The sequence below is a fragment of the Eschrichtius robustus genome, chromosome 4 (assembly GCF_028021215.1).
Source record: "Eschrichtius robustus isolate mEscRob2 chromosome 4, mEscRob2.pri, whole genome shotgun sequence".
Classification (NCBI taxonomy): domain Eukaryota; kingdom Metazoa; phylum Chordata; class Mammalia; order Artiodactyla; family Eschrichtiidae; genus Eschrichtius; species Eschrichtius robustus.
In genome coordinates, this window is record NC_090827.1 from 138,378,230 (window position 1) to 138,391,030 (window position 12,801).

The window sequence follows — 12,801 nt, forward strand, 5'->3', positions numbered from 1 at the left end:
CTCTGCCTTTTCATTTTGTCTATCTTTCTGTGAATGGTTTTCCTTCCACAGGCTGCAGAATTGTAGTTCTTCTTGCCTCTGCTGTCTGCCCTCTGGTGGATGAGGTTATCTCGCTTTTTTTTACATTTTTTTAAGGCACTCATTTACTGTAGCAAAATAGCATTTTATGACATTTTCCCCTTAAATGTAATAAAACGTGTGATTCATAACTCTCAATGTGTTTTCTTAATTAAAGCTTTGCAAAAGATTATGGTCATGAGTAAAATTGCCCATCATACTGCAGTTTTTGTTTTCACTATCCAAGCTCTTAAAATGAATTCCTCATCTATTAGGAATTGTTTCCTTATAGATTAAGATATTAGGATAATATTCAAAGAAGTTGTATAGTAGCTTACTAGTGATGTTTGAAAAATGGATATGTGACAATCACACACTTGTTCGTGTATATTTATGTATATTTGGAGCCACTGGTAGCTTACATTTCTTAGGTTTCATCTGCCTGAAAAAAATTTTTTTAATTAAAATTTCTTTATTTTTTCATTTTTAGGTTGGCTTTCTTTTTCAGTCTTAGGTTTTTTCTAATGATATGGTAGGAGGGCAGTTTCCTCCATTATGGTTGGAACATGGGAAAATGAAAATATTGTTTTCTTTTTTTGGTAATTAATTAATTTATTTTATTTTTGGCTGCGTTGGGTCTTCATTGCTGTGCACAGGCTTTATCTAGTTGCAGCGAGTGGGGGCTACTCTTCGTTTCGGTGTACAGGCTTCTAATTGTGGTAGCTTCTCTTGTTGTGGTGCACGGACTCTTAGGCGTGTGGGCTTCAGTAGTTGTGGCTAGCAGGCTCTAGAGCCCAGGCTCAGTAGTTGTGGTGCACGGGCTTATTTGCTCTGCGGTATGTGGGATATTCCCGGACTAGGGCTTGAACCTGTGTCCCCTGCATTGGCAGGCGGATTCTTAACTACTGCACTACCAGGGAAGTCCGAGGTCATTTATTTAAATACAGTTATCCGTAAACCTACAGTGAACATTTTTTTTTTTTTTTGGTTGGGGGGCCGTGCTGCTCAGCCTGCAGTATCTTAGCTCCCCGACCAGGGGTCGCACCTGTGCCCACTGCAGTGGAAGCATGGAGTCTTAACCACTGGACCTACAGGGAAGTCCCTGCAGTGAACATCTCATACTGACATCTTTGTACCTTGTCTTGATTACCAGATAATTTCTCAGAAATGGAATTGTTTCATTAAAAAGTATATATATTTTATTTTACTTTATTTATTTTTAAAAATTTTATTGGATTATAGTTGATTTACAGTGTGTGTTAGTTTCAGGTGTACAGCAGAGTGATTCAGTTATATATATACACATATATTCATTCTTTTTCAGATTCTTTTCTCATATAGGTTATCACAGAATATTGAGTAGAATTCCCTGTACTGTACAGTAGGTCCTTGTTGGTTATCTTCTCATATAGGTTATCACAGAATATTGAGTAGAATTCCCTGTACTATACAGTAGGTTCTTGTTGGTTATCTATCTTATAAAAAAGTATATATACTTTATTATTATTATTATTTTGGCCACACAGCTTGTGGGATTTTAGTTTCCTGACCAGGTATTGAACCTCGGCCCTTGGCAGTGAGAACATGGAGGCCTAACCACTGGACCGCCAGGAAATTCCCCAAAAAGTATATACATTTTAAATGACAGATTACCCTTGAAAGGTTCTACTACTTAATACTCATTCCAACAGCATGAGAGAAATGTCCATTTAAATAGGCGGGTCAATGCTTGGCATTCTCTGTTTTGTCAGAATGATAGGTGATAAGTGTTCTGTTTTACTTTACATTTCTTAGTACAATTGAGTTAACATTTCATATTTGGCCACTGGTATTTCGTTTTTGAATCATCTCTTTATCTTTTACTCAGATTTATTTATTTATTTTTAAAAGCTCAGTGTCATTCTTTTAACGGAAAAAGAGTGGGTTGATGAGCTGGTCTAAGAGCAGCACAAAGGACTTGCTTATGTTGAACTTGGAATTAGACAAATGTGTTCACAGTTGGCATTGCACATCTGCATGTTCCCCTTCTACCTCTGTTAGGGAGTCTGCCCTGTGAAGTTGACAGCATGAAGGAGCAGACCAGAATGCTTGCTTTTTGTGGACAGCTAGCTCCCAAAGAAAAGGGCGGAAAGGTGTTGGCTTTGCAAGTCAGACTTACTGTTTCTGTGGGAGGAATTGGGACTTGGGAGCAGGAATGTTCCAGGAAAGTCTTCCTTTTAAAAAAGAAAATTAGGGGCTTCCCTGGTGGCACAGTGGTTAAGAATCCGCCTGCCAATGTAGGGGACACGGGTTCAATCCCTGGTCCAGGAATATCCCACATGCTGCGGAGCAACTAAGCCCGTGTGCCACAACTACTGAGCCTGCTCGCCTAGAGCCCGTGCTCCACAACAAGAGAAGCCACTGCAATGAGAAGCCCATGCACCACAATGAAGAGTAACGCCCGCTCACCACAACTAGAGGAAGCCCGCGTGCAGCAACGAAGACCCAACGCAGCCAAAAATAAATAAATTTATTTAAAAAAAAGTAAATTAACTGTAAGAGCCATTTAGTAACCAATATTAAGAAATCACTTTCCAGGCCTCCCTTGTGGCGCAGTGGTTAAGAATCCACCTGCCAATGCAGGGGACACGGGTTCAAGCCCTGGTCTGGGAAGATCCCACATGCCGCGGAGCAACTAAGCCCATGCGCCACAACTACTGAGCCTGTACTCTAGAGCTCGTGAGCCACAACTACTGAGCCCATGTGCCACAACTACTGAAGCCCGTGCGCCTAGAGCCTGTGCTTCACAAGAGAAGCCACCACAGTGAGAAGCCCACGCACCGCAACGAAGAGTAGGCCCCCTGCTCACCGCAACTAGAGAAAGCCCGCGCGCAGCAACGAAGACCCAACACAGCCAAAAATAAATAAATAAATAAATAAATAAATAAATAAATTTATTTTAATTTAAAAAAAAAAGAAAGAAAAGAAATCACTTTCCTATTCCAGTGTATCCAACCACATTGGCAAGCATAATTTGTCAAATACCTTTTATTGAGAATAAATTACAGTATTGATTGTGTACTTCATGATGCTCCATCAATAAAATGTCAGAATTATAGAGGGCACAGAGTTAAATGTGCACTTTTTTCCCATTGTATTTCCTGAGGAGGAGTTAAAGTTGAGAGAGTAAAATTTAAACAAAAATCCAAAATTTTTGTGTTCAAAAGTATTTATTGAAATCAAAATCTCTCTCCCTTTTATTTTTATTTTTTTAATTTGTTTAATTTTTGTTTTTTAAAGATTTTTTTTTTGATGTGGACCATTTTTAAAGTCTTTATTGAATTTGTTACAATATTGCTTCTGTTTTATGTTTTGGTTTTTTGGCCAGGAGGCATGTGGGATCTTAGCTCCCTGACCAGGGATCGAACCCGTGACCCCTGCATTGGAGGGCAGATTCTTAATCACTGGACTGCAAGGGAAGTCACCTGATTTTAAAGCAATAGATTATTAACTCATGCTCAAATATTTTTTGGTTTGTAAATAACATATTTAATATTGAAGTTAAACAGTTTTTTAATTTTTATGTGGTCAGAATAATTTTTTAAATTTCTGACCTTAATTTTGTGATTATTAATGTCTAATTGATTTGTAATGAAATTCGCTTGTGTGGCCTATCCCTAAATACTTTTCAGTACCTCTGGTAGTTTGTATAAGGCTGTGTTTTGTAACCACCAGACACTTAATTTACTTGACCTAGCAGTATTTTGGGACATGTTTTCTACTTTGTTGAGGGAAAGGTCTTTCAAATTGTTCTATACTGTATAACTTCCATACAATATACGTGGTATTTACAAAATATACCTCAGTCAAATTCTAATGTTCAAATATTGTTTTTGTTAAATTAGATTTTTTTCCTGCTTCCCTTTTTGTCCTATCTGTCCATATTTTTTTCTGTATCTCATTTTTGTTAGTGAAATATTTATCCTTATGCACATTGACACATATGTATACACTTATATATGTGTCCCTAAAGTATAAAGAAGTATAAAGCAAATACCCATGTACTCACTATTCTTCTTTAGAAATAGAATTACTACAGTATTCAAGATCCCTGTGCGCCCATCCCTGGTGATGTCTTCATCCTTGATCAATCTTACTTTCATGAAATCTTACTTGAATGTTTCTGGGTTTTAACTCAAAGATTGCTTTATTTTAGTCTATGAATTGGTCATTGCCATGATTTATGGGATTCATGTTTTGTGGAATTGCTGTGTTTTCTGTAGCTGCAGATCCCACTTTTATTCTGCTTTTTAATGTTTAGGTCATGTTTAGCTAGATGATCATCATGGTAGATAATGAATCAAGATAGAAGACACTGTAAAGCTTCATTACAATGAAGACTATATTTGTCAATGTTTGTGTTCTTATTCAAGAGGGACAAGTGATGATACCATGATAGTCTTGTGCAAACTTTTACAGAGATCACTTCTATTCTTTATGGCTTGGATCTAGATACAGCCTACTAGTTTGCCAAACTTTGTTTTCTGATGACAAATAGTTTGAAGTCTTCTGATTTATTTTCTGCATGCTCCTTGATGCATGTGAATGTATTTATATGTATATATAATATATATAGAAAAATGTATCCCATTGGGAATTGATTCACTAACTTTACTGTATTAAAACATGTTATATTGCTGATTTTTCTGTGTTACATTCTGTTAGTGAACGGATTGTTCTATCAGTTCAGTGTAAGTAAACTGTTAATATTTTCTACTTCTTGATTTGAACACTGAAGACCACTTTGAATCTACATTTGAAATGTAGTTGATTTCTTGTTAGGAATTTGAGTCTCAGAACTTTGGATTTTGTTGAGAATAATTATTCCACTGACTTAACTGAAATTGGTTTAATTGTTATTTTGTTAAATATTTTGCATGATGTGGTTGTAAAAACAATTCTATGTTTTTTTGTTTTGTTCTGTTTTGTTTTAGAGCTCAGTCCCCCCCAAATTATAAAAGCAGGAAAACTCAAGACAAAGAAATCCAACAAGGTATGTCATGACAAGTAATAGTTTTTAACTATTTTGAAAGAAACTCCTCTTAGATTATTGTGTATTTTTCTCTTCTAAGTCTATCATTGATGTTAGTTTAAAGTTAATATACTAGAGAATTGTAGCCTTTATCCAAATCCCCATATGCCTCTGTTATCCTGTCTCTATCAGTTTAGTCAAGGTCATTATTCATGCCACAAGTTGGATCATAAGACATTCCTCTTGCTGTGTTCTGTTTGCTGTGTTCTGTTGTTTGGAGAAGGTTTTGCATTATTTTGGCAAATGCCTGCATATAATTGAATGAGGGTGATTTTAAAAATTGCTTTCACTTTTAGAAAATATTTTTTCTATTTAAAATTTCTAAATTGCAGACATAACACTTCTTTTATTTACCTCTCAGGCTAGTGATTTCAGCGATATGGCGAACTGGCCAACACCAAGTGAATTAGTGAACACTGAAGTGAGTATTGTTTTAAGACTTCTTTTTTTTTTTTTAAATAAAGGGAAGGTATTCTCCTTTTAACATGCTGAATTTTACTTCAAATTTAGAGAATTGCATTAATAAAATACCCATTTTTCAGATACCTTGATTTCATTCATCACATTGCCTTCATCTGGTTGTATTCTCAGGACCATACATTTGGAAAGGATGGGGTACCATGCTGTCAGCTTCACGTAATGCCTACAAATAGATTACTTTTTAATGTGTCTAAGTGAAGCCCATTTTGTGTTTCAGAATGTATTCTATATATGTTTTCTCTTGAGTTACAGTCTTTTCAATGTGTTGAAGTCCTAACTCTATATATACACATGAATATATATCATATCAAGAGATGTTCAGTAAATGGATTTTTAATTTATCCATGAAAGAAGTTCTAAAAGATGTTCTGGGATATTCTATCAAAAGTCTTTTTAGAGAAGTAGCATATATGGTATCTGGTTACATGGTTTCATTTGACACTGTACATCTTGCTATTTGTAATTTGTGCAGAATTATTGGTGTGTAGTTTAAACAACATATAAAGCAGCTTAATTGGTGTATAAATGACATAATAATAATAAACTGCACATATATAAAGTGTACAGTTTGATATGCTTTGACCTATGAAACCTTTGCCACAAACAAGATAATGAACTTAATTTGTAATTCTTCCTGTCACATTCCACCCCCTCACCCCATCATCCCAGACAACCACTGATAGGCTTTCTGTCACTTAGTTAATTTGCATTTTCTACAGTTTTTTTTTTTTTTATTGGAGTATAGTTGATTTACAATGCATTTTCTACAATTTTATGTAAGTGGAGTCATACAGGATGCATTCTTTTTTTTTTGTCTGGCTTTCATTTAGCTTAATTATTTTGAGATTTATTTATGTTATATGTATTAATAGTTCGTTCCTTCTTATTTTCTGGTAGTACTCCATTGTATGGATATAACGCTGTCCATTCACCTATTGGTGGACATTTGTGTTGATTCCAGTTTTTGGCTATTAAGAATAAAGCTGCTATATAAACATTTGTGTACAAAATTTTGCATGGAATAATGCTTTTATTTTTCTTGGGAGTAGAATGGTTGGATTTTATGGTAGCTATTTATTTAACTTCTAAAACTACCAAACTTTTTATTCCACCAGCAGTGTATGAGAATTATAGTTATTCTATAGCCTCACTAATACTCGATGTGGTCAGCCTTTTAATTTTAGTGAGTCTAGTAGGTGTATAGTGGTATCACACTACAGTTTTTAATTTGCATTTTTCTAATGATGTCAAGCCACATTTTCATGTACATTTGTCATCAGTATTTTTTGATGAAGTGTCTGTTCAACTCTAGCCCACATTTCAATTGTTTTCTTGTTACTGCATTATAGAGTTCATTATATATTTTAGATACAAGTCCTTTTATCAAATACTTAGCAAATATTTTCTTCCAGTTTTTCAAATGACTTTTTTTTTTTAAAATTTTTTTATATTTATTTTTGGCTGTGTTGGGTCTTCATTTATGTGCGAGGGCTTTCTCTAGTTGTGGCAAGTGGGGGCCACTCTTCATCGCGGTGCGCGGGCCTCTCACTGTCGCGGCCTCTCGTTGTGGAGCACAGGCTCCAGACGCGCAGGCTCAGTAGTTGTGGCGCATGGGCCTAGTTGCTCCGCGGCATGTGGGATCTTCCCAGACCAGGGCTCGAATCCGTGTCCCCTGCATTGGCAGGCAGATTCTCAACCACTGCGCCACCAGGGAAGCCCTCAAATGACTTTTAACGGTGTCTTTTGTAAAGTAGTTTTTTATTTTTGATAAAAATTGTCATTCGTTTTGCGATATTTGGTAAGGTGTTACCACAGATTTTTGGATATGTTAGTGAAAATGTTCATGAAAATTATTTCATTCAGAAAACCTTTTTGCAGTGTCAGAGTGTCATCAGCCTAGGAAATAAGAAGCCACAAAATAGAAAAGAAAGAGAAGACAAGGTTGAAAAGAGAAGTAACAGTGAAAGCAAAGAAAGCCGGGAAACAAAATTAGATGGTCCTGGTGAAAATGTCAGTGAGGATGAGGCTCAGTCAAGTAATCAACGAAAGAAAGGTTAGTTTGTTTATATCTTCATTTTGATTTTTAAGTTTTTGAAGAGAGTTGTAGTAATGAAGAATTGTATTTAATCAGTTGATTCCTGGTAGTCACCAGTTAGTAGTTTGGATTTCTTCAGGATACCATCTACAATGGTAACTGATGTTACTTTTGTAGCATTTCTGAACTATGAGACTTTCCTCTCTACATTTGACTTGTATTTTATGTAAGAATGGATTTAAATTCCATCTATAGAGGTGGGTGTAGATATATTCTTGGAAAGTTGTATGCTAACTATTGTTTTTTAAATCTGCATTGGAACGGCTCCCTTTTTTTCAGGAAATTTTGAGAAAATATTTTTCTGAGACAAATTGAGAACAATCTTGGTCAACTCTTTTTCCTCATTGCATTCCCCCATTACGTTTTGAAGGAAAAAAATATTGTCTTTACATCCTTTTCCATATTCTTTTAGGAACTTCTCATGTGTCTAGGGACAGATTATGATTTAACTGGTAAAAAAGCATATTCTCATTCAGTGTTCTGAGTCTCAATAAAAGTGTCTTCAGGGGTTTTTAGGCAGAAAAGTTCTTTAAACTGTCAGAAGGTCAGTAAAGTGACCTTCTGAGGCAAAGTGAACACTGGGGAGAGGGCAGGGGGTGCTATTGGAGAGGTACGCAAGGTCCACGTTATTCAGGGCTTTGGTAACTTGGAATTGGCATTTTAAGTGCTGTGGGAAGCCATTGAAGCATTTTAATTCTTGGAGGTGATGGGGCATGGGAGGGGACATTTCATGATGAAGTAGTTGCCAGCCAACTTCTTTAATAATGGAACTAACAGCCTACCGTATACTGAGCACTTACTTGAATTTTTTTTTTTTGATGCCTATTATAATCCTTAGCTGCAGGGTAATCATGAGGCTCACTCGATATAGTATGCCAAGGGTAATTGCTCAGAAGTGGTGGCAGTAGGACAACCATGTGGTTGTTAAAAAAAATTTCCCCATTTCTTGAATGCTTAATCACTTACCTTTTTCATGCTCCTTTGATACGTAAGTAGTCTTTTTGACTGTCTAGAAGTCATACAGGTAACAAGACCTATCCTGCTCTAAAATTTGTCTTCCTTGTTAGTTGCTTCAATTAAAACTGATTAGCCAACACTAAAATGTGGGTGTTTGTAGTTAAAGTAATTTTATGTAATCAGGTCATGAATTGACTCTTCTTAGAGCACACATGTTTATCTTTAACACAAGTGCTTATTTATGCCCCAAAATCTCATTGATAGAATTTACAGTACAGACTTTAAGGAGTTTTTAGATTCTTTCATATTCTCTTTTCCTTATCTGTCTGTAGTTTACAGTTACTAATACTGTACACTAATTAGTACACTAATATTCCCTTAATTACTTTGATAGTTTTTGATAGTTTTTCCTTTCCCCATGAGTCTTTTTGTTTTAGTTGAAATATATAGTGGACAGAAGACTGAACATTTTGAAATCTTAACTATGGAATTCATGAATAGATAACCTTCAGAATTTCACTATACTAAATATAACAATTAATTACACTATCATTTAGTCAACAAGAAGCTTTAAATTGCTTGTATCTCTTAAGAAGTTAGGAAAATGTGTAGTAGCTATACAAAGATTTATCAAATGCAGTTAGACAGATTTTATATTTAAACTTTATTTTGAAAAAGCTCTTTCATTAGTAGTGATGCTGGATAAATTAATATTTGAGGCAGTGATTTGAAACTAAAAGTGTTTTGAATCACTGGTCAAACAGTTATCAGGTATACCCTGTTCTGAAGCCTAAGTATCAAGTATTAGATGGGAGTAGTGTGTACACTTAATATTTTTTATGGCTTATTTGTCAGAATTAAACAGAAGAGTGTGCATTTCACCTAAAAGCAAAAGAATTCCAATGGTACTCTATCACTGGCTTTTCACTTGAGTTTTAGAAACTTATTATTTGCCCAAACAAGTTTATTAAAGAGCTGGGGGAGCAGAAGAAAATCATTTTGGTACTCTACAAGTAATCCCTTTAAGGACAAATTAAGTCTTTCATTTATTTAATTAAAATTTAGAGTGCTTTCACAATTGCAAAGCTTTAATGAAAATTGTGCATTGTCATTAAATGATTTTATTTTGTTTTCTTCAAGCTAATAAGCACAAATGGGTACCACTCCACTTAGATGATGTAAGACCAGACAGTCAAGAAAGACCAGGGTCCCGGAATAGCTCAAGATGTCAACCTGAAGCAAATAAATCATCACATAACAATAGGAGAAATGACACACGAAGTAAGTAACATTCTAAGAGAAAAATGACTAATCTAGTCTTAATCTTACTATTTTAATAACCATGTATAGTATAAACTATTTGAGAGTAAGTTGCAGACATTGTGCCCCTTTAACCCTAAATACCTTCAGAGTATGTATCATAAGATCAGTAATACACTGACTATCCACAGGCAGAATTTCTCAATAATGCCCTTTACAGTTTTTTTCTCCTCTTTTCCGGGATCTAATCTGTGATCACCCATTGCTTTTAGTTGTCTCCATTAGTCTGGAATAATTCTTCTGCTTTTGTCTTTCATGACATTGATTTTTTTCTGAAGGCTATAGGACAGTAATGTGGTAGCTATACCTTACTTTGGGTTTTCTGATGTTTCCTCATGATTGGATTTGGGTTATAAATTTTTGGCAGGAATACTGCAAAAGTTAAATGGTTTTCTTTGTAGTGTATAACTTGAAAACACATGTGGTATTGGTTTATCTTATTATTGGTGATATTAACTTTGAGCACTTGGTTAAGATGAGGAACTCCAGGTTTCTTTATTGTAAAGATACCCTTTTTCCCTTGGTAATTAACATGTAATTTGTGGAGAGAGACTTTGAGACTGGGAATACCCATTTTTTCATCAGACTTTTCATATGAGCTTCAGTTTCGATTGGTGATTTTTATTCTTGCCTGATTATTACCATGATGGTTGCAAATGCTGAATAGGTAATCTTCAGAATTTCACTATACTGGTATTTGTCTTACTGCATCATTCTTTCTATATTTATTAGCTGGCATTCCACTGTAAAGAACAACTTCCTATTATCAGTGTGGACTAAAGGCTTCTTATGTTTTCAGTGGTTGAAATTGTTATCATGATTGTTCAATTTAATGCTCAAATTGTCCCAGAGTTGGCTAGTGGGAGCCTCTTCTGGGTGGTTTCTGGATCCTTCTTTAAAAAGTCAACTTTACTGAGTTAATAATTATATATATTAAAGTACACTGAAATTACTGTCAAGTCCCCTAACCACGAGTCTACTTTCTGTCAGATTTGATTTATCTTTTCAGAATTTCATATAAATTGAACTGTGTAATATAAATTATATCCTCTTGTGTTCTTTTGCTCAGCATAATGATTTTCACATTCATCAGTATTGTTCCATATATCAATAGTTTGTACCTCTTTATTGCATAATAGTTTTCTATTGAATGGATATTCTCCTTTATCCATTCATGTTGGTGGATATTTGGCTTGTTACCAGTTTTTGCCTGTTATGAGTAATGCCACCATGAACATTTGTATACAAACCTTTGTGTGGGCATATGTCTTAGATTTTCAGGTAAACATATAGGGGTGGATTGCTAGGTGGTATGGTAAACGTGTGTGTGTGTATATTTTTTTGCTGTGCCATGCAGCATGCGGGATCTTAGTTCCCCAACTAGGGATTGAACCCATGCCCCCTGCAGTGAAAGCGTGGAGTAGTAACCACTGGACTGCCAAGGAAGTCCCTGGTAAACGTATACTTAACGTAATAAGAAATTGCCAAATGTTTCTTTTTTTTTTAAATTAATTTATTTATTTTATTTTTGACTGCGTTGGGTCTTTGTTGCTGCACGCAGGCTTTCTTTAGTTGCGGATATGGGGGCTACTCTTTGTTTTGGTCCGCGGGCTTCTCATGGCGGTGGCTTCTCTGTTGCGGAGCACGGGCTCTAGGCATGCCAGCTTCAGTTGTTGTGGTATGTGGACTCAGTAGTTCTGCCTTGCGGGCTGTATAGCGCAGGCTCAGTAGTGGTGGCGCACAGGCTTAGTTGCTCCGTGGCATGTGGGATCTTCCCGGACCAGGGCTCGAACCTGTGTCCCCTGCATTGGCAGACGGATTCTTAACCACTGCGCCACCAGGGAAGTTCCACCAGTGTTTCTTTCCTTTGCTATATGTTAGGTCATATGTCTTGTGGAATTTCCCATATTTTGGATTTGGCTAAATGCTTTATTGTGATACTCCTTAACACGTTCCTTTGTCTTTTCTAAGTGTAACTGGTAATAATAACTAGAGGTTTGGTTAGGATCCAGTTTATTTTTGTTTTGGTAGGAATATTTCATAGTGCGTTTGTGTCACAGCAGTAGGAATAAAATGTCTGGGTGTCTTACTTTCAGCTTGTGTTGTGGTTGAGTTGGTTCAGGTGTTGTTAGCCTTATCCATCCATCATAAAGTGTCCCATCAGGGACTTCCCTGGTGGCGCAGTGGTTAAGAATCTGCCTGCCAATGCAGGGGACACGGGTTCGAGCCCTGGTCCGGGAAGATCCCGCATGCCGCGGAACAACTAAGCCTGTGCGCCACAACTACTGAGCCTGAGCTCTAGAGCCCGTGAGCCACAACTGCTGAGCCCGCGTGCCACAACTACTGAGGCCAGCGCACCTAGAGCCTGTGGTCTGCAACAAGAGAAGCCATCACAATGAGAAGCCCACGCACCACAACGAAAGTAGCCCCTGCTCGCCACAACTAGAGAAAGCCCGTGCGCAGCAACGAAGACCCAACACAGCCAAAAATAAATAAATAAATAAATAAATTTATTTATTTAAATAAATAAAGTGTCCCATCGGTTTTTCATTTAATGGTATTGCTGTCATTAAAAGTCATTCCCCAGGGCTTCCCTGGTGGCGCAGTGGTTGAGAATCCGCCTGCCAATGCAGGGGACATGGGTTCGAGCCCTGTTCCGGGAAGATCCCACATGCTGTGGAGCAACTAAGCCCGTGCGCCACAATTACTGAGCCTGTGCTCTAGAGCCTGTGAGCCACAACTACTGAGCCCGTGTACTGCAACTGAAGCCCGTGTGCCTAGAACCCGTGCTCCACAACAAGAGAAGCCACCGCAATGAGAA

At 36.7% G+C, this 12,801-nt stretch overlaps 1 protein-coding gene across 8 annotated transcripts in view; it reads left to right on the top strand.

The window, feature by feature from the left end:
• LARP1B (La ribonucleoprotein 1B) overlaps positions 1 to 12,801 on the top strand; it is a 128,575-nt gene that overhangs the window by 9,583 nt on the left and 106,191 nt on the right. For 5 of the 8 annotated variants that reach the window (XM_068543425.1, XM_068543426.1, XM_068543428.1 and 2 more), the window contains exons 2-5: positions 5,031 to 5,089; positions 5,490 to 5,549; positions 7,472 to 7,661; positions 9,801 to 9,941. In XM_068543425.1, coding sequence (XP_068399526.1) covers positions 5,031 to 5,089; positions 5,490 to 5,549; positions 7,472 to 7,661; positions 9,801 to 9,941 — 450 coding nt within the window. The remainder of the gene's footprint in view (positions 1 to 5,030; positions 5,090 to 5,489; positions 5,550 to 7,471; positions 7,662 to 9,800; positions 9,942 to 12,801) is intronic. The other 3 variants (XM_068543427.1, XM_068543430.1, XM_068543432.1) reach the window with 1 other exon arrangement.